This window comes from Anolis carolinensis, unplaced genomic scaffold, assembly GCF_035594765.1.
Source record: "Anolis carolinensis isolate JA03-04 unplaced genomic scaffold, rAnoCar3.1.pri scaffold_12, whole genome shotgun sequence".
Lineage (NCBI taxonomy): Eukaryota > Metazoa > Chordata > Lepidosauria > Squamata > Dactyloidae > Anolis > Anolis carolinensis.
In genome coordinates, this window is record NW_026943823.1 from 15,140,914 (window position 1) to 15,167,547 (window position 26,634).

At 43.0% G+C, this 26,634-nt stretch overlaps 1 protein-coding gene across 3 annotated transcripts in view; it reads left to right on the forward strand.

Moving 5' to 3' along the window:
- Positions 1–26,634, forward strand: part of klf8 (KLF transcription factor 8) — a 52,027-nt gene extending 25,393 nt beyond the window's left edge. For all 3 annotated transcript variants that reach the window (XM_008121645.3, XM_062963672.1, XM_003228110.4), the window contains 4 exons: positions 12,926–13,490; positions 14,872–14,974; positions 16,703–16,839; positions 25,597–26,634. In XM_008121645.3, the coding sequence (XP_008119852.1) occupies positions 12,956–13,490; positions 14,872–14,974; positions 16,703–16,839; positions 25,597–25,778 (957 nt within the window). In that variant the 5' untranslated portion in view covers positions 12,926–12,955 and the 3' untranslated portion in view covers positions 25,779–26,634. The remainder of the gene's footprint in view (positions 1–12,925; positions 13,491–14,871; positions 14,975–16,702; positions 16,840–25,596) is intronic.

Below are 26,634 nucleotides of genomic sequence, written 5' to 3' on the forward strand. Positions count from 1 at the left end.
AGAAGAGGGCTGGACTGGATGGCCTTTAGAAGTCTCTTAAGTTTTTCTTTTTAAAAAATAGTTTTTATTGAATTTAAAATTTTTCATACAATAATTACTTTTATCACATAGCAGATATATAATGTATCATACAATACTTGCATCATTCTTTTATATCTACTGCTGATTTATATCTACTATAATGTTAACATTTGTCGATCTATATTTCTTCACCACTGTGTATCCCCCCCTCCCACCCCGAGCCACTTCTTATGTTCTTAAGTTTTTCTGATTCTATAACTCTGATATTGAACAAAACCATGGTTGCATCTACACTGTAGAGTTGATACAGTTTGACCCCACTTGTATCTAAAGGGAGGTAAACATTATTATAATTACGATGTTGGAGCCCCCAGATGGCATAGTGGACTAAGTTACTTAAAGGTTGGGTTGCTGACCTGAAGGCTGCCAGGTTTGAATCCCACCTGAGGAGAGTGCGGATGAGCTCCCTCTATCAGCTCCAGCTCCATGCGGGGACATGAGAAGCCTCCCACAAGGATGGCAAAACATCAAAACATCCGGGCATCCCCTGGGCAATGTCCTTGCAGACGGCCAATTCTCTCACTCCAGAAGCAACTCAAGTTGCTCCTGACATGGGAAAAAATTATGTTTATTTATACCCTGCTTTTTTCTCCACAAGTAGAGTCAAAGCGGCTTACATTAAATGCATTTCAATACAATCTAAAATCTACAAATATACAAACATTGAAACAGGATTAAATATCGGTTGCTGTGAGTTTTCCAGGCCGTATGGCCATGTTCCAGAAGCATTCTCTTCTGACGTTTCACCCACATCAGTGGCAAGCACCCTCAGAGGTTGTGAGGTTTGTTGGAAACTAGGCAAGTGAGGTTTATATATCTGTGGAAAGTCCAGGGTGGGAGAAAGAACTCTTGTCTGTTTGAGGCAAGTGTGAATGTTGCAATTGGCCACCTTGATTGACACTGAATAGCCTTCAAAGTCTGGCTGCTTCCTGCCTGGGGGAATCCTTTCTTGGGAGGTGTTGGCTGGCCTCATTGTTTTCATGTCAGAAATTCCCTGTTTTCTGAATGTTGTTCTTTATTGACTGTCCTGATTTTAGAGTATTTTAATCCTGGTAGACAGATTTTTTCATGGTTTCCTCCTTTCTGTTGAAATTGCCCACATGCTTGTGGATTTCAGTGGCTTCTCTGTGTAGTCTGACATGGTGGTTGTGAGAGTGGTCCAGCATTTCTGTGTCCTCAAATAATATTCTGTGTCCAGGTTGGTTCATCAGGTTTTCTGCTATGGCTGAACTCTCTGGTTGAATTAGTCTTTCATGTTCCTTGATTCGTGTCTGGGCAATACTGCTGTGTTTGGTGCCTCTGGTGGCACAGTGTGTTAAAGCGCTGAGCTGCTGAACTTGCGGACCAAAAGGTCCCAGGTTCAAATTCCGGGAACGGAATGAGCGCCCGTTGTTAGCCCCAGCTCCTGCCAACCTAGCAGTTCGAAAACATGCAAATGTGAGTAGATCAATAGGTACCATTCCGGCAGGAGGGTAATGGCGCTCCATGCAGTCATGCTAGTGGCCACATGACCTTGAAGGTGTCTATGGACAACGCCGGCTCTTCGGCTTAGAAATGGAGATGAGCACCAACCCCCAGAGTCGAACACGACTGGACTTAACGTCAGGGGAAACCTTTACCTTTACCTTATGTAGACTTGTCCACATCTGCATGGTATACAGTAGATTCTTGCAGAGGTGAGAGGATCCCGCTTATCCTTTGCTGAATGTAGCATTTATTGGATTTGGAGCATGGCCATACAGCCTGGAAAACACACACCAATCCAGTGATTCCGGCCATGAAAGCCTTTGACAACACAGGATTAAATATCATTGGTATTAAAAATAAGCATAATAATCACAATTTTCACCATCTGGATGGAGCATATTCCCATAGATGGGAGAGAGATTGGGAAGGACAGCAATGCTAAAGTTGCAAAGACCAAGGAATGGCCTATGTTTACGACTCGTGTAAAACACAGTGATTGGGAGGTAACAAGGCACAGCTAGTCCATAAAGATGAATTAGTGGGTGGTTCGTGATGAAATCCCTTTTCCCAACCTGGTCATTTCAGGTGTATGAGTTTTAGGCATGGAGTTGTGTTGTTGTTGCTCCTGTTAAACAACCAGGACTGATCTGCAAATGAAAGAGTCTTGCTGTTTTGTTAAGTTCCTTCAAGTTATCTCTAACTGATTGGATATTTGAACTAATACAAACCAATATCACTATGTCACAAAGTTTGAGAAAATTTTCTGTTCCAGGTTTCAAAGTGCTATTTCCTGTTTAATTGGGAGGTCCTTACTTTGAAAGTACAGTAGAGTCTCACTTATCCAACATAAACAGGCCGGCAGAACGTTGGATAAGCAAATATGTTGAATAATAAGGAGGGATTAAGGAAAAGCCTAGGAGCCCCGGTGGCAAAGTGCGTTAAAGCGCTGAGCTGCTGAACTTGCAGACCGAAAGGTCCCAGGTTCAAATCCTGGAGCGGCTTGAGCACCCGCTGTTAGCCCCAGCTCCTGCCAACCTAGCAGTTCGAAAACATGCAAATGTGAGTAGATCAATAGGTACCGCTCCAGCGGGAAGGTAAGGGCGCTCCATGCAGTCATGCCAGCCACATGACCTTGGAGGTGTCTACGGACAACGCCGGCTCTTTGGCTTAGAAATAGAGATGAGCACCAACCCCCAGAGTCAGACATGACTGGACTTAACGTCAGGGGAAACCTTTACCTTTACCTAAGGAAAAGCCAATTAAACATCAAATTAGGTTATGATTTTACAAATTAAGCACCAAAACATCATGTTATATAACAAATTTGACAGAAAAAGTAGTTCAATATGAAATAATGCTATGTAGTAATTACTGTATTTACGAATTTAGCACCAAAATATCACAACTTATTGAAAACATCGACTACAAAAACGTGTTGGATAATCCAGAACATTGGATAAGCGAATGTTGGATAAGTGAGACTCTACTGTAGCGATTCCACTCCAGAAACTTCGTTATTTGTGGCCACCACAAACTAGGTTGAATTGTGCTGCAGGATATCCCTCTGCAAACAAACTTTTCCCATGTTTTTTATGACAGAACCATTTAGGAAGCAACATTTATAACCCATTGTGTTACATTGTGTTACATAGTGTATTTTTTAGATCGTTTTGAACAACCCAAGAATCTCTCCAGACATTTAGATCTCCTTTCTACCCGTCTCTTGACCCTTTCCCTGCTAGACCTGCACTTTGCTTTGTTTGGGATCCTTTTGCATGGCCTTTTTATAGATGGACATAGTTCTGGGCTTTGGCTTCCTCTTCCTGTGCTGATTGATTCTTGGATTTTACATGACTTTTGGGACTTAAATAGAGATGGGGAAGGATTCTGGGTTCAAAAAGGAGTAATTTCACAGCCCTCTGGTCAGACCGGTTTGGCCGGATCTTCAGCTTGGGCTGATGTCCAGGCCCTGCTTTTTGGGGCCATTTTGCTTGAGCTTCGTGTTGGATCCTATCCTGGATTGTGGGGTGGGGGTGGGAGTGGTGGTGGTGGTGGGGGGGGGGGGGTTGGCGGCAAAGATAGGATAAATCTTGTTCCCATGATGCAGTTACAATCCTTAATATACCACCACCTGCTCCTCCTCCTCTTGAGTTTTTTCCCAGCAGATGCTGGATGGCCATCTGTTGGGGGTGCTTGGATTGTGCCTTCTTAATAATAATAATAATAAAATTTTATTTATACCCCGGCACCATCTCCCCATGGGGACTGGGGCAGCTCACATTGTTACAAAAGTAACAGCACAAATAAATTAGCACAATATACACAGGTTTAGGAGCCCCGGTGGCGAAGTGCGTTAAAGCACTGAGCTGGAGACCGAAAGGTCCCAGGTTCAAACCCCGGGAGCGGCGTGAGCGGCCACTGTTAGGTCCAGCTTCTGCCAACCTAGCAGTTCGAAAACATGCCAATGTGAGTAGATCAATAGGTACTGCTCCGGTGGGAAAGTAATAGCATTCCATGCAGTCATGCCTATGGCCACATGACCTTGGAGGTGTTTACGGACAAAGCCGGCTCTTCGGCTTAGAAATGGAGATGAGCACCAACCCCCAGAGTCAGACATGATTGGACTTAACGTCAGGGGAATCCTTTACCTTTATACACAGGTTTAAACACAATCTATATATATAAAAGAGTGATGGAATCGCGGCACCGAGCAAAGCAACTAAACTACGGGCCCCCCAACCTCGACATTGGACAATACAACCCATCATCCACGCCTTAAGGTTGAAACAACACAAAATCACTTCACGCACCTCCACATGGAGAGAACCCACAACGCACCATCGGGAGCCATGCCCGGGAGGGAAACAGAAAGTATAACGACCTGCCGGCAACAGGGAAGGCAGGCAATGGGAAAAAGCTGTCCCCTGGGTCCTAGCGTCCGCCCATCATCCGAACTATTTATCTCCACTCCAACCTTCTACAATATCCAACCCATTTTAATACTCTATATTTTAAATATATGCTATGAACCATGACAATCAACACAATCTCTCTCCTAATATTTTAACAAGCTTAAAATCACAACACCAAATAAAAAACAACACTCTTAAAACACAGGAATGCCAGACACTAAACAATCAGGGCCAGCGAACACCTCCCACGATCTGCCATGCAGGACACAATCCAAGCACTCCCAACAGATGGCCACCCAGCCTCTCAATAATAATAATAATAATAATAACAACAACATACAATCCTAAGGTTTGCAGAGGCTGACTATTTCTGTGGCCCTGACATGTCACATCTCTTTTTATGTTTGGAACCTTTAGAGTGTTTGCTTATCTTTTTCACATAGAAAGAAGATAGCTGTATACTAAGAGAGGCCTGACTATTTCTGTGGCCCTTACATGTCACATCTCTTTTTATGTTTGGAACCTTTAGAGTGTTTGCTTATCTTTTTCACATAGAAAGAAGATAGCTGTATACTAAGAGAGGCCTGACTATTTCTGTGGCCCTTACATGTCACATCTCTTTTTATGTTTGGAACCTTTAGAGTGTTTGCTTATCTTTTTCACATAGAAAGAAGATAGCTGTATACTAAGAGAGGCCTGACTATTTCTGTGGCCCTTACATGTCACATCTCTTTTTATGTTTGGAACCTTTAGAGTGTTTGCTTATCTTTTTCACATAGAAAGAAGATAGCTGTATACTAAGAGAGGCCTGACTATTTCTGTGGCCCTTACATGTCACATCTCTTTTTATGTTTGGAACCTTTAGAGTGTTTGCTTATCTTTTTCACATAGAAAAAGGATAGCTGTATACTCAGAGAGGCCTGACTCTACTGTACATACTAAACATAAAGACAACCATACAACAGACATTCAATACCACCACTAACTCAAATTTCTCACCAACACCACCAGACAACGCCACAGCAACGCGTGGCCGGGCACAGCTAGTAAGGTAATAAAACAAAAGTTAAAACAAAAGTTAATACAACAGTAATAATATCAAACAACCACCAATACAATTCAGTCAAACTTCATAGGTGGGTGGGGACTGCAGCAGCAATATAAAGATAGAATCATTAGATTAAAATACCCAGATAAGAGGGACTTAGTAAAATTCAGAATAGAATTATAATGAGGCTGGTCATCCAATGGCTGTCTCTCCAAAGGCCAACCAAAATATCCAAGTTCTTGCCTGGCAGACGGGGGTTGGATTGGATCACCTTTGGGGTCTCTTTCAAGATACAGAATCCTAGAATTGGAAGATTATCTAAGACCCATCTTGGGGAAAAACACAGGAAAGGAAGGGCTGAGTGCAGGGCGGGAGAAGGGACAGGTGGGACAGGAAAGCTGCTCAGTACATCCCAGTTTGGTCCCATGTCTCAGGAGGAAGGAAGGAAAGAAAGTCAGAGGGAGAGGGGAGGTTCCTGGGAGTGTTCGGAGAACGCCCAGCCAGGGCCTGGAGGGGTGACCAGGCACGGAGCTGCTCCTTGGAGCCAAAAAGCTCAAATGTCTTGGCTTATTAGTGCTGAATTCTGCAAACATGCCCCATTCCCCAGGCCTTTGAGAGAGAGTGAAAAGCCGGGGGTGGCAGGGGGTACTTGCCTGTGAAGCCAAGCCGTATCTTTTCAGGAAAGCCATCATGCTCCATCAGGCAGACCAGGGCCTGTGCATTGGAAAGTCCTTTTCATGGACTCCTAGAACCGGAAGAGGCCGCATGGGCGATCCAGCCCAACCCCTTTCTGCCTTCATGCGGGGAAAGCACAATCAAGGCACCCTAACATATGGCCATGCAGTCTCAATAACAATAATAATAATATCTCCCAACAAAGGATCCCCCCCCCAGGCAGGAAGCAGTCAGGCTTTGAAGCTGAAAAGCCACACAATGCTAATCAAGGTGGCCAATTTGCAATATTCACACCTGCCTCAGGCAGACAAGAGTTCTTTCTCCCACCCTAAACATTCCACAGATATATAAACCTGACCTGCCTAGCTTCCAACAGACCTCACAACCTCTGAGGATGACTGCCATATATGTGGGCGAACACCAGGAGAGAATGCTTCTGGAACATGGCCATACAGTCCAGAAAACTCACAACTACCTGATGATGATGATGATGGTGATGATGATGATGATGATGATGATGATATACTTAGAGGAGACTGCATGGGCCGTCCAGTCCAACCTCCTTCAGTCTCAATGCAGGAAAAGCACACTCAAAGCACCCTTGGCAGATGGCCATCCAGCTTCAACAACAACAACAACATACTTGGAAGATACTGCATGGGCCATCCAGTCCAGCCCCATCTGCCTTCATGCAGGAAAAGCCCAATCAAAGCCTCCTGACAGATGACCACCCAGCCTTAATAATAATAATAATAATAATAATAATAATAATAATAATAATAATACGATTTTGTGATACAAAATCCAGCATATCTATCTTGTTTGCTGTGTCATACTATGCCGTTGTGTCTATTATTATTATTATTACTATTATTATTATTATTATTATTATTATTATTATTATTATATTTTATCCCCCTTTTTCCCAAGGGGAGAACTCAAAGCTGTGAACAAAATAGCTAAAAAACAGCAATGATATAACACAAGAGCATTATATCATCCCCCAACAAAGTAAACAATAAACAAACAAATAGCATAAACACATTATATAAACCATATAATGATGATGATGATGATACAGTAGAGTCTCACTTATCCAAGCTAAATGGGCCAGCAGAACATTGGATAAGCGAATATGTTGGATAATAAGGAGAGATTAAGAAAAAGCCTATTAAACATCAAAATAGGTTATGATTTTACAAATTAAGCACCAAAATATCATGTTATACAACAAATTTGACAGAAAAAGTAGTTCAATACACAGTAATGTTATGTTGTAATTACTGTATTTACAAAATTAGCACCAAAATATCACATTATATTGAAAACATTGACTACAAAAATGAGTTGGATAATCCAGAACATTGGATAAGCGAGTGTTGGATAAGTGAGACTCTACTGTATATTTGAAAGAGACTGCATAGGCCATCTAGTCCAACCCCCTGCCATGTAGGAAAAGCACAATCAAGGCACCAACAGATGGCCATCCAGTCTCAATAGTAATTATAGCAAGTTGGAAGAGACCACATGGACCATCTAGTCCAACCCGCTGCCATGCAGGAAAAAGCACAGTCAAAGTACTCCTGACAGATGGCCATCCAGCCTCTGTTTAAAAGCCTCCAAAGAAGGAGATTCCACCGTACTCTTAAGGCAATGAGTTCCAGCTCTTTTTTAGCTCAGGGGGTCTTCCTAATTAATGTTTGGGGGAATCTCCTTCCTTCTATACAAAATCCCAAAATACTTGTAAAGTATCTTGTAAAGCCACGGAGGCGCGGCTGGTGGGAAAGAGGGGCAGGGCCTTCTCGGTGGTGGCTCCCTGGCTGTGAAACACCCTCCCAAGAGAGATGTGACAAATTCCAACCTTGTTGGGCTTTAGAAAAGCCCTAAAAACATGGCTGTGTGCCCAGGCTTTTAATCAATAAATGGCGAAGATGACACGGACTGAATTACGGACAAAGCATGAGGATGAACAGATCTGATTTTATGTTAGAAATTTATATTTTGTAATGTATAATGTATTTTAATAGATTTAACTGTTTTATGCACTGTTTTATATTGATTTGTATGGGCATGAAATTGTTGCCATTATTGTAAGCCGCCCTGAGTCCTGTCGGGTGAGATGGGCGGGATCTAAATGTGTGAAATAAATAAATAATTACATCTACACAGACACAAGATGGGCAGTGTATAAAGAAAATATGTCCAAATAGCATATAGTATTATTATCAGACTTGGATAACTTTTGTGTTAGAGCGGTTGCTCCTTTTCATTTTGTCTGGTACTACCAAATTGAGCTTTGTACGGGGAACTTTAATAATACTACAGTAGAGTCTCACTTAGCCAAGCTAAATGGGCTGGCAGAAGCTTGGATAAGCGAATATCTTGGATAATAAGGATTAAGGAAAAGCCTATTAAACATCAAATTAGGTTATGATTTTACAACAAAATTGACAGAAAAAGTAGTTTAATACACAGTAATGTTATGTTATAATTACTGTATTTACGAATTTAGTACCAAAATATCACGATATATTGAAAACATTGACTACAAAAATGGCTTGGATTATCCAGAGGCTTGGATAAGCGAGGCTTGGATAAGTGAGACTCTACTGTATATGCTGTTTGGACATATTTTCTTTGTACATGGAATCTCCTTCCTTCCCTGCTGTTTAAACCTATGGCTCCATTGGACCCTAGTCTCCAGGGCAGCAGAAAGGAAGAGCACATCTTTCCGCTTTAATGGTCAAGGAGAGGACAGGAGGAGAAATCCCTGAGCCTTTGCCCCTCTCACTTTAAGAAGCCACTCCTTGACTCCCAAGAATGGAAGAGATCTCCAGGGGCCATCTAGTCCACCCCTCGACCCTGCAGGAACTCACAGCCAAGGCCCCCTTGAGAGACTTTATGTGGGTCTGAAAGGGAGCTGGGCTTTTGGGAGGGCGCACCCAAATAGCAAGAGGGTGGGTCCAGGAAATGCCTCCCTGCTGCTGGCAAAGGATGCCGGGAAGTATCAGCTTTGAAGCAGAGCCAGGAAAGGCTGTCTGCCCAAAATAGCTTCATAGGGGAGGGAACTCAGGGCGGTTCCCTCCACAATTTTGGGTGGGACCACCGCCCACTCCTCCCTGTTCCCATAGCAACCCACAAGAGGGGGTCTCCTCTTTGTTCAGCTGCGAAGCCCCCTTTGTGTTCCTCTTCCCCCTTTTAAAAAAGGGATGAAAGCAAAGACAGCAGGCCCTGCATCTTGCTTTGCTCTGGATGCAGCTTCTTTGCTTCTCTGGCCAAAGGCCAGGTTTGCTTGCAAGGATGGGTGGGGGGAGCATCTATGGGGCTGGAGGGGCAGGATGAATGGGATTTTCTCATTGTTATTATATTGGGAATTACTGCAGCCACTCTCTGGGGCAAAAAGCTTTTGGAAATAAATGGCAATCATAACCTTATTGAAAAGGGGAAATGACGTCACATCTATTTGGCAAATATGAATCCCCATGAACATGAGGCCACCTTTTGAAAACCACTAGTCAGGAAAAGCATGACCTTGTTAGAAGTCAACCTTTTGAACAAGTGATATTCACATTCATTCATGTAATGGCACACGGGTAACTCAGCTGTTAAACTGAAGAACCATATATTTGGACTGCCAAGGACAAAGACATGCAACTACAATAGAGCCTGCGGTGGTCTAGGGGATAAATACCTTGTGACTTGAAGGTTGGGTTTCTGACCTGAAGGCTGCCAGGTTCGAATCCCACCCGGGGAGAGCGCAGATGAGCTCCCTCTATCAGCTCCAGCTCCATGCGGGGACATGAGAGAAGCCTCCCACAAGGCAACGTCCTTGCAGATGGCCAATTCTCTCACTCCAGAAGCAACTCCAGTTGCTCCTGATGCGAAAAAAAGAAAAGAAAAGGAAAAGCATGACCTTGTTAGAAGTCAACCCTTTGAACAAGTGATATTCACATTCATTCATGTAATGGCACACGGGTAACTCAGCTTTTAAACTGAAGAACCATGTCTTTGGACTGGCAAGGACAAAGACATGCCACTACAAAATATATATTTGGTTAGCAGAGGATTTTATTTACAGTCTTTATATTCCGCCCTTCTCACCCCGAAGGAGACTCAGGGCGGATCACATTGCACATATAAGGCAAACATTCAATGCCATAACATAGAACAGAGACAGAGACAGATGCAGGCACGGGCCGGCCTTGAACTCATACCCTCTTGGTCAGAGTGATTTGTTGCAGCTGGCTGCTAACCAGCCTGCGCCACAGCCCGGCGCAGGATGGTTGTTTCTTTGCAGTTGAAGTTGCAGTTGTAATCGCAGTTGCCCAAAAGACATAGTAAAGGTAAAGGTTTTCCCCTGACGTTAAGTCCAGTCGTGACCGACTCTGGGGGTTGGTGCTCATCTCCATTTCTAAGCCAAAGAGCCTGTGTTGTCCATAGACACCTCCAAGGTCATGTGGCCATTGGCATGACTGCATGGAGCGCCGTTATCTTCCTGCTGGAGCAGTACCTATTGCTCTACTCACATTTGCATGTTTTTGAACTGCTAGGTTGGCAGAAGCTGGAGCTAACAGCGGACGCTCACTCCGCTCCCGGGATTTGAACCTGCAACCTTTTGGTCTGCAAGTTCAGCAGCTCAGTGTTTTAATACACTTCGCCACCGGGGCTCCTTCAAAAGATATACACTCCCTTAAAACCTTTTAGTTTAAAATATGCACTCAGAGATTTTAAAAATCCAAAGTCTTCTTTGAAAAATAACGTATCTTGTTTACTCACAAACATCTTGCATTAATTCACCATACAGGCACATTTCTTCTTAAAGTTCAGTTATGGATGGGATGTAGCTTCTCTGTGTTGAGTACACAGAGTATCATTCTTAATAGTCTGTAAGCATACTTCTCCATTGAAGTCCTAACAGCAACATGCATCCATATCCACTGATGTCTGGACACATATATGCATCCACCTCCACCGAGGTGTGAAGCAAACTCTGAATACAGAATGGAGTTCTGAGTCTGAACATGCTCAGTACAATCACATGTCTATAACTCCTCGCGCACGGAAGAGGTACAGTCAAACTGGCAAATCAGCATACACATAGAATACAGGTTAGCAAATATATACATTAATAAACAAATAGTGAGAGGCTTGGGAGGTTATTTCCAACTTATTAATTTTTTATTATTTTGTCAACATCAATTAAAAGTAAAAACAAACAAATATAAACTCTAAAACAAAGACCCTGTCCCACAATTTCTCCCAAAATGATGCCCCTTCTTGTTAAGATATATAGTTTTCTGGTCCTTTGTTTTATCCATGCATTTTACTATATTGTAGTTATGATAAGAGCGGATCATAGATTGTTGTTGTTCTTGTTATTAGGAGTAGGAACAGCAGCAGTATTAATGGCCACATGTGAACCAATGTATTTTTGTATGGGGGGACTCAATTGAACCCTCAAGTTTTTAATAAAACCCACCTGCCAGCCTTGCTTCATCTTACCTTCTGGGAGCATAGAATTTCTTCTTTCTTGGACAACAAGCTCCAGAATCCATGGCTGTTGGCTGATTCTGGGATTTGTCTCCCAAAAGGATGAATTCCAATTCTCATTGGAGTCAATAGTGCCACCTCGTGGTCATTTTAAATAATGCAGCCTCTTGAGTTTGTTGATACAGATCTCATGTTCTCAGAGAAATCATTAAGGAGCCGCAGTGGCGCAATGGGTTAAACTCTTGTGCTGGCTGGACTGCTGACCTGAAGGTTGGGTTGCTGACCTGAAGGCTGCTGGTTCGAATCTGTGAGATGAGGTGAGCTCCCATCTGTCTGCTCTAGCTTGCAGGGACGTGAGAGAAGCCTCCCACCGGATGGTAACACATCCAGGCATCCCCTGGGCAACGTCTTTGTAGATGGCCAATTCTCTCACACCGGAAGCGACTTGCAGTATGTTCTCAAGTCACTTCTGACACGATATAAAAAATAGAAATCATTGGAAGGAACTCATAGGGCCACCCAGTCCAGTCCCCTTCCGCCAGACAGGAGTACACAATCCAAGCCACCCTGACAGATGGCCACCCAGCCGTAGATAGGTTAGATAGGTAGAGCCGTCAGGAGAGATGGGTAATAAATAAAATGTATGTAAAATGTATTATTTAAGTGTTTGTATGTAATTTATTGTATTTTTATGTTCATTTGTTTTTGACTTTGAGTACTCTGCCTTGAGCCATCAGGAGTGGTGGGTAATAAATCACATGTATTATTGTTATTGGGCCTCCTAGTGGCACAGTTTGTTAAAGCCCTGAGCTGCTGAATCCCGAGAGTGGAGTGAGTGCCCGCTGTTAGCTCCAGCTTCTGCCAACCTAGCAGTTCGAAAACATGCCAATGTGAGTAGATCAATAGGTACCGCTCCGGTGGGAAGCTAACGGCGCTCCATGCAGTCATGTCGGCCACATGACTTTGGAGGTGTCTATGCACAACGCCGGCTCTTCGGCTTAGAAATGGAGATGAGCACCAACCTCCAGAGTCAGACATGACTGGACTTAACATCAGGGGAAACCTTTACCTTTACCTATGTAAAATGTATTATTTAAGTGTTTGTATGTAATTTATTGTATTTTTATGTTCATTTGTTTATGACTTTGTGTACTCCGCCTTGAGCCATCAGGAGTGGTGGGTAATAAATCACATGTATTATTGTTATTAAACCACCTTCCCTCTCTCCTTGCCTTCTGTCTGTCCTTTGCAGGCCGCAGCCTTCACCCAGGCTCTGTCTAGGATGAGCTCCTCGTCCCTCTTGCAGGGCAGCGCCATGGAGCCTCCGGTGCTGCTGAGCGACATCAAGACGGAGCCCCCCGAGGAGCTGCTGGCCAGTGACTGCAACCAGCCCCAGGCTGAGCCGGTGGACTTGTCCCTGCACAAGAGCAAGCCCCCGCTGCGCCCTCCCTGCTCTTCCTCCTCCTCTTCCTCCTCTTCCTCCGTCCGCACCTCGCCCGTGCTGACCGCGCCCCCAGCACCAGTCGTCTCCGTGTCCACCGTGGGGCTGGGCCCCTCCTCGGCCGCCATCCCGGCCGTCCTCTCGCCGGGCTCCCTCCTGGCCTCCACGCAGGGCAGCGGCGGGCAGCAGATCCTCCACCTCATCCACACCATCCCCTCAGTCAACCTGCCCGGCAAGATGGGCGGCCTCCAGACCATCCCCCTGGTAGTCCAGTCCCTGCCCTTGGTCTATGCTGCCATGCCCTCCGACGGGGTCGCGGCCACTGCCGCCCTCACTGTGCCCCTCATCGGCGGAGACGGGAGGAACGCCGGCACCGGTGAGTCTGCCACACTCGGCTTTATAGGAGGACTCCTTAGGATTTAGGAGTTTTATAAGGATAAATATGAGAAGTACTCATGGCTTGCTTTTGAGTTTTATGAATGGTTCCATGAGATGTGTAACGATGCGGGTGAACTACAATTCCCATCATCCTGGGTATTCAAAGCTTGGCATGTTGTGTATGCATGCCAAGTTTAGTCAAGATCTATTGTCATTTGGATTCACAGTACTCCTTGGATGTGGGTGAACTCACAAGATCCAAGGCCACTTCACTCAAAATCCTACCAATATTCGGCATGGCTGGTGGGAATGAGGGACAGGGCCTTCTCGGTGGTGGCTTCCTGGCTGTGGAATACCCTCAAATTAAAATGATAAATACACACAAATGTCTATATTAGACAATGTCAAAAAGATAAGCAAACACTATAAGGGTTCAAAACATAAAAAGAGATGTGACATGTAAAGGCCACAGAAATAGTCAGTCCTCTCTGAGTATAGAGCTTTCTTTTTTCTATGTAAAAAAGATAAGCAAATACTATAAAGGCTCAAAATATAAAATGCACTATGTAATTTAGAGCATCATGTACATACATTATTACCTGAGAGTTAACAACAATAATGAAAATAATAAGTACAGTCAACTGTTGTAATCCACAGTAGTATCTTCCAGACTGTAATGTTTAAAGGAAACTGTAATTATCAAGGCTTAAATGTGGACTAAAGTCAAAACATATCAAGTAGTCTCCACTATTTAAACAGTTTCTGAAGACTCCAATTGGATTTGGCAACCAACATAATATAAACACATTCAACCTTTACAAAATAGTATTGGTTAATATATCTTTTAAGACTTCACAGGTATTGAAAAGCTTATTATAGAAAAAGAAGGGCGGGGTAAAAGTGATGTAATAAAATAAATAAATAATATTCAAAGTTGGCCATGTCAGGTATGCCTGCTCTCTAGATGTGAGTGAACTATAAATCCCAAATTATAGAGTTAACCCTTCCCCAAACTCTCCAGTATGTTATGTTGGTCATGAGGGGGGAGGGGTCTGTGTCCTAAAATTGTGGAAGGAGACTTGGAAAGGTGTTGCAATCGGAAGCGGAGCCTTCCATTCTCCCCTTCCATTATTCTCCTTGCCTGGAAGGAGGCGCATCAGCGACATCTTAAAGGGACTGAGAGGAAGAAGAGGAGAACCTGGGAGGGGTTTGGATGGGAGAGAGAGAGAGAAACCCGAGAAGAAGCCTGCGTCTGCCACCCGCAGCAGGGCCTTGTATGGCTGCTGCTGACTTCCATGTGCAGATATATTCTTCTGCTTTCCAAGAACAATCCTGACCATTCCTTCCTCTCATTTGCTAATTTTCTGTTTCCTCCGCAGTGAAAGTTGAGCCAAGCTCCATGTGTTCGGTGGATGCGAATAGTGACAGTGAAACCAGCGCTTCGGAGAGCGGACCTCCTTCCTTCTCCGACCTCCAGGGAGAGTGAGTTTTGGCCCCAAACCCAGAGAGGCCTCTAGATTTCATTTGCAGTTTCACAATCCCAGACGCAGAACGGAAACTCTTGGAAACGGGTTCCAAAGGCCATCTAGCCTGACCTGCCAGTGCAGGAAACCAGCACTCAGGGCCGGTCCAACAATGAGGCGAATTAAGTGGTTGCTTCGGGCGCAAAACATACAGGGGCACAGTCGAGACTGCTTTTTCTGTTGATTTCTTGTAAAACATGATGTTTTGGTGCTTAATTTGTAAAATCTTAATGTAATTTGATGTTTAATAGGCTTTTCCTTAATCCCTCCTTATTATCCAACATTTTCGCTTATCCAATGATTTTATTTTTCAGTGATTGGTTTTTCGGGGGGGGGGGGGGGGCACCAAAATTCTGTTCGCCTACACTTGAAAAATACCTAGGGCCAGCTCTGCCAGCACTAAAGCATCTCAAGATGTGACCTTTAATAATGTTTTTAAAATTATGGAGGCGGATCCACCACCTTTTTAGGGGATGAAGTCCACAACCCAAATGCACTTAACTGACATAAAGTTTAGTGGGAATCTCCTTTCTTGCCATTTCAACCCATTGATTTGGATTCTGCAGCCCTGGACCGCACTCTTCCTCTGTGTCAATAAATGAGATGATGACGACTACAACAATTCTTCTTCCTCTTCTTCATCCACTATGTAACACGATTTTTGTTCCTGTGTTATAAATGTCATTTCCTAATTGGTTCTATCATCAAAACATGGAAAAAGTTGATTAAACTGCAAACACTTTAAAACCAGGAACAGAAACTTTTTCTATTTTTTTCATAGTGTTGTTATTATTTTTATGCCAGTTCTCTCTCAAAGCAGTTAACAATGCTAAAAACAATACAATGAACAATGTAAAACACATAAACATTTGAATAGAATAGGACTATTAAAAATAAATAGTTATAGCCGTTAAATTCATATGTTTGAACCCAGTGAATAGTTCCCCAAACACCACCTGAAATAAATAGTTAAAGCCCTTTAAATACAGTAGAGTCTCACTTATCCAACATAAATGGGCCGGCAGAACATTGGATAAGCGAATATGTTTGATAATAAGGAGGGATTAAGGAAAAGCCTATTAAACATCAAATTAGGTTATGATTTTACAAATTAAGCATCAAAACATCATGTTATACAACAAATTTGACAGAAAAAGTCATTCAATATGAAGTAATTCTACGTAGTAATTAGTGTATTAACGAATTTAGCACCAAAATATCATGATGTATTGAAAACATTGACTACAAAAATGCGTTGGATAATCCAGAATGTTGGATAAGTGAATGTTGGATAAGTGAGACTCTACCGTATGTTCGATTCGCACCTTGAATACCATTAGAGCCTGTGATAGTCTGGTTTTTGGCTTTTCTCTGCAAGATTTGCAAAGACCTGATGTTCTATTATTATTATTATTATTATTATTATTATTATTATTATTATTATATATTTTACTTATATTCTGCTCTGTCTCCCCAAGGGGACTCAGGGTGGATTACAGAACACACATACAGCAAGCATTCATTGATGTTATACAATTAACAAGGATGGACAATACACAAACAGAGCTATTCTCTGTCCTTGTTAATTGCATAACGGCATTGTTTATGATGGATATGGGGACGATTCAAAGAAAAGAGTGGCCAAGGGTGTTTGGTGTGTGGTCATAACTCCCGTTTTATCCTCCAGGCCTTCAGCCGGCCAGATGCAGTGGGCCGAGTCTCCGGACCTCAAGAAGCGGCGGATCCACCAGTGTGACTTCGAGGGCTGCAACAAAGTTTACACAAAGAGCTCACATCTGAAAGCACACAGGAGGATACACACAGGTAAGTAGGCTTTGAGGGGACAAATCCTGGGCTGGGAAGACTCCGCTGGCTTTCAGAAACCATTCCTGGGTTGACAGATCCTCTTTATATTATCAGGATTCTGTAGTCCATAGAGGGAATTTTCCATATTCTGCACAGCCCGAGGCTGTGGCGCAGACGGGAAAGCAATGAATCACTGACAAGGAGGTCATAAGTTCGAGGCCCGCGCGGAGCTATGTTTGTTGTTTGTCTTTGTCCTATGTTAAAAAGGCATTGAATGTTTGCCTGATGTGTGTAATGTGATCCGCCCTGAGTCCCCTTCGGGGTGAGAAGGGCGGAATATAAATGCTGTAAATAAATAAATAAATAAATAAATAAGTAGGGCCCGGGCTGTGGCGCAGGCGGGAGAGCAAGCCAGCTGCAACCAGCTGCAATGAATCACTCTGACCAGGAGGTCATGAGTTCGAGGCCCGCTCGGAGCCTATGTTTGTCTTGTCTTTGTTCTATGTTCATTGAATGTTTGCCTATATGTGTAATGTGATCCGCCCTAAGTCCCCTTCGGGATGAGAAGGGCGGAATATAAATGCTGTAAATAAATAAAATAAATAATGTGCACCTGTCTGCTAAATGGTTGTCGCACCTCAGGTTAGCTTCACCTTGCTAGAAACAGCAGGCTGCACACCAGACATAGTTTTTTTTATAGTTTACTAGCTATGCCCAGCCACGCGTTGCTGTGGCGTTGTCTGGTGGTGTTGGTGAGAACTTGTTGAGGTAGTGGTGGTATTGAATGTCTCTTGTATGATTGTCTTTATGTTTAGTATGCATTTGGTTGTTTGTGTACTGTGAAAGTGGTGAGGGTAGAGGGGGTCTATGTCCCTGTGTAGTATTGTATAGTATTTATACGTTGTCCATGTGTTGTGAATGCTTGGATTGTGTCCTGCTGCATACTAGAAAGGGTTGGGCTAGATGGCCCTTAGGGGTCTCTCCAAACTTTTGTGCCTGTCCCCTGGGCTGAGTGCGTTGCTAGGAGACCAAGTGGGCAGAGCTTAGCCCTCTAACTGACAGCAATTGGATAAAAACAATTATTCCTCTCCCTCTAATTAGGACTTTATTTTTCTTTTCTTTTTATTGTATCAACCTAGAGCCGTGGATGATGGGTTGTGTTGTCAAATTTCGAGGTTGGGGGGCCTGTAGTTTTGTTGTTTTGTCTGCTGCCCTGATGCCATCACTCTTTTATATATATAGATTAAGAAATAAGTATAATAGTTCAAAAGAGGTAAAAGTTCAGTTTCAAAATATAATTACAAAACAAAGCTGTAATCCTCAAATCCATAGAAGCATAGGCATGAAACAAGATCCTTCCAAAGAAAGCCAAAGTCCCAACACATGAATATATCCAGGCAACAAGGTAATACCGGAATGCAGACTTGAACAGGAAAGCCGACTTGGTTTTTGACTCAAGCTAAGAAGTTGCTTTTGACAAAGATCTCCCTCTCAGCAAACCCTTTTTAAAAGCATAGCATAAAATCATTTCTTTGCCCTTTGGCCTCTTGTTTGTTTGCTATTCGAAGACTCCTTCGCACATGATCAAGCTCGCTTGTCAAGGCTGCTGAGCCCATTATTGTTATCAGAACTACCGTATATACTCGAATATAAGCCGACCCGAATATAAGCCAAGGCACCTAATTTTGCCACAAAAAAAACCTGGGAAAACATTGACTCCAGTATAAGCCGAGTGTGGTAAATTTCAGAAGTAAAAATAGATACCATTACATTAAAAAATTACATTAATTGAGGCATCAGTAGGTTAAATGTTTTTGAATATTTACATAAAGCTCAAATTTAAGATAAGACTGTCCAACTCTGATCACATCATTATTCTCATCTTCTTCAATGTAAATGTGCTTATGTATCCTTTTAATAATAATAGAGAAAAAAATACATGTAATAATAGCGTAGAATAATAAATGTAATAATAATAATAATAAGATCAGAGTGAAATAATAAATGTATTATTAATAATAATAATAGAGTAAAATAAATGTTATAGTAGCAACAATAATAGAGAAAAATAATAAATGTAATAATACCAATAATAATAGAGAAAAATAATAAATGTACCATATATTCTCGAGTATAAGCTGACCCAAATATAAGCCAACCAGGGCCCTCACCCGAGTATAAGCCAAGGGGGGCTTTTTCAGTCTTAAAAAAAGGGCTGAAAAACTAGGCTTATACTCGAGTATATACAGTCTGTTTCCAGCACCTGAATTCCATCATCAGCAATAACATCATTATTTCCCATGGGAAAACCTCCCTGCCCTTCATTTCCCACAGCAGGCACACTCTGCAGCTGAATCCCATCAAGAGTTATCTTGAAACTCATCCTGAATCCCATCATCATGCACTTGCATCCCAGAATCCTCATCAGAATCACACAAAGGCAAAGGCAGAGTCACAACAATGGCCTTCTTAGCTATCCCAAAAATATTAGAGCATCGTCTTGGACTGGAGTTTGCTTTCATTGTAAAGGAGTGATCCACCACTTTCCATCTTTTGTAAACAAGTCCCTTTTGTAAATTAGCCCCTTCTTTCCCTCCTTAGCCATTGAGTCACTTCTTTCCCTTGCTTTCTGTCATGGTTGAAGACAATCACAGTTGCCTCCCCTCCCCACTTCCTTTGCCAAGGGACTTTGGTGCCAACCATCATCCAGTCCTCCTCCTCCTCCTCTTTGTCTTAGCAACCCCGTTGCCTCCTTGGGATGCTCTCCCACAGGCTTCCTAGCAGTCTCCTGTATCCTCCAGGCTGGTATCCTAGCAACGCCTCCCTCCCCGGCAACCCACATGCTGGCGTTGCCCATCATCCTCTCTTGGTTAAAATATCCTTTTGCAACTCCGCATAGCCTCTTCTTGACTCCCAAAAGTGCCAGCAGAAATAGCCAAGCAAGCTGGCAGCCACAAGCTGGCTTTCCCCAATTTAGGAGGGGCTTTTTGCTGGCTTGCCCTGTCTGTCTTGTTGAGCGACTGGGCTTATTAACAAAAGACCCTCTGCATAAACATATAGTAGAGTAACTTAATAGCAGCAGTGTCACCCTGCACCAGTAGCCAAAAGTGATACAAATAACAAAAACACAGAGACCAATGTGATCTCTGTATGATCGACCTGTTGTCCATTTTAGTGAATGCCTTCCCCAGTATTATAATGGTACTTTATACCCATTACAGCTGAGTAACCTCCTTTCCTTGATGACATGATTTATTTGCACTTTTAGCACTTTGGCCTAGATTCTTTGAACCTATTCATGGTTTTAACATTTTATCTTGTATGTGGTCTTTATGACTTGCTTTTATTGTCTGATTATTGGTTTTATTGGTTTTATTGTTTTGTTTTATTGTTCTGTTCGGGCTTGGCCCATGTAAGCCGCCCCGAGTCCCTTTGCGGAGATGGGGTGGGGTATAAGAATAAAATTATTATTATATTAATATTATTATCTCTTCCTTTGAAGGCTTTTCTTTGTAGCAAAATACCATATATACTTGAGTATAAGCCAACCCGAATATAAGCCAAGGCACCTAATTTTGCCACAAAGAAACTGGGAAAACATTGACTCCAGTATAAGCCGAGAGTGGTAAATTTCAGAAATAAAAATAGATACCGATAAAATTATGTTAATTGAGGCATCAGTAGGTTAAATGTATTTGAATACAGTAGAGTCTCACTTATCCAAGCTAAACGGGCCAGCAGAAGTTTGGATAAGCGAATATCTTGGATAATGAGGAGGGATTAAGGAAAAGCCTATTAAACATCAAATTAGGTTATGATTTTACAAATTAAGCGCCAAAACATCATGTTTTACAACAAATTTGACAGAAAACGTAGTTCAATACGCAGTGATGTTATGTTGTAATTACTGTATTTACGAATTTAGCACCAAAATATCACGATATATTGAAAACATTGACTACAAAAATGGCTTGGATAATGCAGAAGCTAAGTGAGGCGTGGATAAGTGAGACTCTACTGTATAAAGCTCAAATTTAAGATAAGACTGTCTAACTCTGATCAAATCATTATTCTCATCTTCAATGTAAATGTGCTTATGTATCCTGTGGCAAAGTGTGTTAAAGCGCTGAGCTGCTGAACTTGGAGACCGAAAGGTCCCAGGTTCAAACCCGGGGAGCAGAGTGAGCGCCCGCTATTAGCTCCAGTTTCTGCCAACCTAGCAGTTCGAAAACATGCCCCCTCCAGCGGGAAGGTAAGGGCGCTCTATGCAGTCATGCCAGCCACATGACCTTGGAGGTGTCTACGGACAACGCCGGCTCTTCGGCTTAGAAATGGAGATGAGGATCAACCCCCAGAGTCAGTCATGACTGGACTTAATGTCAGGGGAAACCTTTACCTTTACCTTATCATTTTAATAATAATAGAGTAAAATAATACATGTAATAATAATAATGATAAATACAGGAAAATAATACAAGTAATAATAAATAGAGTAAAATAATAAATGCAATAATATAATAAGATCAGAGTGAAATAATAAATGTATTAATAATAATAAAAAATAGAGTAAAATAAATGTAATAGTAGCAACAATAACAGAGAAAAATAATAAATGTAATAATACCAATAGAGAAAAATAATAAATGTACCATATATTCTCGAGTACAAGCTGACCCAAATATAAGCCAACCAGGACCCTCACCCGAGTATAAGCTGAGGGGGGCTTTTTCAGTCTTAAAAAAGGGCTGAAAAACTAGGCTTATACTCGAGTATATACAGTAATATGGTTGCACTATTTACAAGAACAAAGTTTCCATAACACAATTAAAGTTCTTTATACTTCCTTCTGTGCTTCCACGCTGGGCTCCTTTCTCATGCAGATAAAAAGCTTCACTCTCACAGAGTCTCCTCTCACAACGAACTTACACAGTAGCTTTACACAGTAGCTTTATACTGGAGCTTCACACACAAGGCCTTCAACCTGGGGCTTCTCTCACTGAAGCTTACTCACACCAGGCCTTCTCACACTGAGACGTACCTCATAATGAGGCTGACTTACACTTAAGAGTACTAAGCTACAGGCACAACTGCTTATATTGAATTTCAGCTTCTGCTGAGTCACTGCATCCATTCAACCCCTTTAGTGCTTGATTCACATTTTTGTAATCAAAAGTGCTTCGTTTATTTTTTAATATTTCTGACATGACTTTCATTGCCAAAGGGGTGGGAAGGTCCTCTCCAGAGGCTCCGTAGTGTAGCTCCCAGTGGTCTGCAGTACTTACCTACCTACTTACTTAGGCGATCTCTCATAGTTCGAGGACGTTGTCTTCCATCTATCAGGTCTTGGGGGTGGGTTCTTAGGTGGCTGAAGAGACCTATTCTTGATCTGCATGTTCTCCCGCAGTGAGGACATCGGTTTCCAGGTGGAAGGCGGTCCCGGTCAGGGTTGGCTTGACAGGCCTTCCTCTTGGCACATTTCTCCCTTAAGCCCTCCATTCGTGCCTCTTTGAACTCCGCAGCACTGCTGGTCACAGCTGACCTCCGATTAAAGCGCTCAAGGGCCAGGGCTTCCCAGTTCTCGGTGTCTATGCCACAATTTTTAAGGTTGGCTTTAAGCCATCTTTAAATCTCTTTTCCTGCCCACCAACATTACATTTCCCGTTCTTGAGTTTGGAGTAGAGTAACTGCTTTGGGAGACGGTGATCAGGCATTCGGACAACGTGGCCAGTCCAGCGGAGTTGATGGCGTAGGAGCATCGCTTCAATGCTGGTGATCTTTGCTTCTTCCAGCACGCTGACATTTGTCCGCCTGTCTTCCCAAGAGATTTGTAGGATTTTTCTGAGGCAACGCTGATGGAAACGCTTTGTAGACCGTTCACGTTGAATGTGACGTCTGTAGACCGTTCACGTTTCGCAGGCGTAGAACAAGGTTGGGAGGACAATGGCTTTATAAACAAGCACCTTGGTATCTCTTCGGATGTCCCGATCATCAAACACTCTATGCTTCATTCAGAAAAATGCTGCACTCGCAGAGCTCAGGCCGTGTTGTATTTCAGTGTCAATGTTGACTTCTGTGGAGAGGTGGCTGCCAAGGTAGCGGAAATGGTCAACATTTTCTAACGTTACACCGTTAAGCTGTATTCCTGGCATTGCAGAGGGGTTAGCTGGTCTGCAGTATCCACATATATGAGATAGATATAGTATCATAGATTTGGAAGGGATCTCCAAAGGCCATCCAATCCAGTCGGATGTCTGTAACTTGGGGACTGCCTGTAGTTTTGGAGCAGCAGTTCATGGAAAAAATAGACATTCCTAATCTGAAAGAAAAAAGGCACATTGTGAAAGAGAAAGGAGATGGGGAGGGAGGAGGGAAAGAAGTATCCCTTCAGTCCGAATGTTCTTCTCTGGGCAGAGGAGGGAGGGTCCTGGGAGGAGAGAAGCCCCTCAAGCACCGTCTTCTTGTCAGGATGCAAAAGCCCAGCATCCACCTAGCTGACCTGTTCACATCCTGCCAGAGCAATGGGGGAGGGAGATAGCCTGAATGATAAGAACCATTTGGCTAGGAGGATTGACCTAGTCTTTAGGTGTATGCCTCCTCCAGCACCTTAATGGGACAATAGCCCCTGGCACCTACCTCTTTCCTAATTTGTACCGTACAAAGCTATTTGCACTTTTCTGGCCCACTACCCCTTTTAGGAGCCAACCCAGGATTTTATCAAAGTGTGCTTATTGTTTATTGGTATATGTGATTTTATTTGTTTATGATTTGTTTTCATTGTTGAGTTTTATATTGCTTGTTGCCTGGGCTTGGCCCCATGTAAGCCGCCCCGAGTCCCCTCGGGGAGATGGGGCAGGATATAAAAATAAAATTATTATTTTATTATGACACAGCAAACAAGATAGATATGCTGGATTTCATATCACAAAATCACAAGTCGAACACTTCTCAAGTGTCTATGACTGTGTGATTTATTATTATTATTATTATTATTATTATTATTATTATTATTATTATGTTATTATTATTATTATTATTATTATTATTATTATATTATATGACACAGCAAACAAGATAGATATGCTGGATTTTGTATCACAAAATCACAAGTCAAACACTTCCCAAGTGTCTAGGACTGTGTGATGTATTTTCAGATGGTGCGCACAGATCCCAGCAGGGTGGCCTTTTGCAGTTGGCAGATCGTAATTTTGTCAATGTCTATTGTTTCCAAATGCTGGCTGAGATCTTTTGGCACGGCACCCAGTGTGCTGATCATCACAGGGACCACCTACACTGGTTTCTGCCAGAGTCTTTGCAGTTCAATCTTGAGGTCCTGATAGCGGCTGAGTTTTTCCTGTTGTTTTTCGTCAATGCGACTGTCACCTGGGATGGTGACATCAATAATCCATACGTGTTTTTTTTTCACAACTGTGATGTCTGGTGTGTTGTGTTCCAGAACTTTGTCAGTCTGGATTCGGAAGTCCCACAGTATCTTTGCATGTTCATTTCCCAATACTTTTGCAGGTTTGTGATCCCACCAGTTCTTTACTGCTGGGAGGTGGTACTTGAGGCATAAGTTCCAATGAATCATTTGGACCACATAGTTGTGCCTCTGTTTGTAGTCTGTCTGTCCGATTTTCTTACAGCAGCTGAAGAGATGATCAATGGTTTCGTCGGTTTCCTTGCACAGTCTGCAGTTTGGGTCATCAGCTGATTTTTCGATCTTGGCCTTAATAATAATAATAAACTGCCAGGCCCAATTCAAGGTGGAGGTTTTGACCTATAAAGCCCTATACGGCTCGGGCCCTGCCTATCTCCGTGATCGCATCTCCTCCTATGAGCCAGTGCGGACCTTGAGATCTTCCGGGGAGGCTCTTCTCGCGCTCCCACCTCCATCTCAATTGCGGCTGGTGGGGACGAGGGAACGAGCCTTCTCGGCAGTGGCCCCCCGGCTCTGGAATTCATTGCCAAAAGAGATCAGGCAATCCCCTACATTATCCAATTTCCGTAAGGAACTGAAGACCTGGTGGTGTCGGCAGGTTTTTGAGTAATTACATTGGACTACCGCCGATTTCTGGGCCTGAATATATTGCACAAGATTTCCCTAGCCTAAAATGATACATTTTAATATATTGGGTTTATGGTTCCCGTCCCCTTGATCTGGTCATGTAAGTGTGATTTATTGTTATAATTGTATTATTTTACTTTGTTTAATAATGTGTATTATGTTGTTATGTAATGTTTGTGTTGCTTTTATGACTGTAAACCGCCCTGAGTCCCATCCGGGAGATAGGGCGGTATATAAATAAAGTTTTTATTATTATTATTATTATTATTATTATTATTATTATTATTATTTTATTGTATGACACAGCAAACAAGATAGACATGCTGGATTTCGTATCACAAAATCACAAGTCGAACACTTCCCAAGTGTCTAGGACTGTGTGATGTATTTTCGGATTATATTATTATTATTATTATTATTATTATTATTATTATTATTATTATTATTATTATTATTATTATTATTTATGGCCTGCTCTGGTTTTCAAACTCTTTGACAGAGAGGTGTGAATGTGGAAAGGGGGGCCGTGGGAGAAGGGCTAGATTGATATACTGGAGGGTTGGCAGGAAAGAGTTAGTGCTAGCTTTGTGTTCATATCGGCAAGACGGATTTCAATAAAGCGTTTCCATGGAGCTACTGTATCTGTGTGAGCCCTGCATTGTGTCCTATAGCTTCCAAGGACTGACACTTCTCCTCCTCTTTCCCGGCAGGAGAGAAGCCCTACAAATGCACCTGGGAGGGCTGCCCCTGGAAGTTTGCCCGCTCGGATGAACTGACCCGGCACTTCCGGAAGCACACCGGCCTCAAGCCCTTCCGCTGCTCGGACTGCGATCGCAGCTTCTCCCGCTCCGACCACCTGGCCCTGCACCGACGGAGGCACCTCATGATGTGAACGCACAGCTGGGCCCCACTTCCCTTTGGTACCCTTTGGACCCCTGCATGGCGCCGGCCTTTTGCTACGGAGCCCCCGTTTCCTTGCCATCCTTTGAGCTCCTGGCCTTGGGACACAGAAGGGGTCACTTTGGGATACGGAGCTTGAGAGATCCAGCCCCGAGGTCGGTTTGGATGCATTTTGGCTCCGACAAAATGCTCAGTCCACGCCTTTCCCTGTGGCTGATCCTGGATTCAAGTTCCCAGGAAACTGCAAAGCACAGGGAGAAAAAATACAACTCTGTTTTGATATTATGAGCACTGAAACAAAAGTTGGAAATGTAGACTCCGCCAGAGGTTTACTTGGATGGATTTTGGAAATTTTTTCCCCTTTTTCTCCTGAAACTGGTGACCGTGAAGACTTCATGTCGTCTTTTTTGATGGCGAGATCAATTCTCTCTTTTTTTTAAATTATGGAGTTCGGAATCTTGTGTGTCTGAGTGCGTACGGTTGCATGAGAGAGAGAAAGGATTTTTTACAAACCCGGTTTTAAGCCTTTTAAGCAGCGGACCCGATCCCATTGCAGCCAGCCGGAGGACTGTGATGACTCAATGAGGTTTGAGGTGGGCTTCTGTGAGTTGAAGGAAACAGACGGACAAATGGAGTCTCAGTGGCGGAGTTGTGAGTCTGTTTGTTTGCGTGCATGGCTCTTCCTTTTCTGAAAGGATCCTTGGAAATGCGCCATTCGGACTCGGTGCCCAACGAAGGTCCAAAGAACTGCCGGGAAGCTATTTGCTTGAGGGGATTTGAAGGCCTTTTTTTCCCTTCTCTTTTACTCCACTCTTTGCGGAGGTCAAATATGATTTTTTGCAAAAATG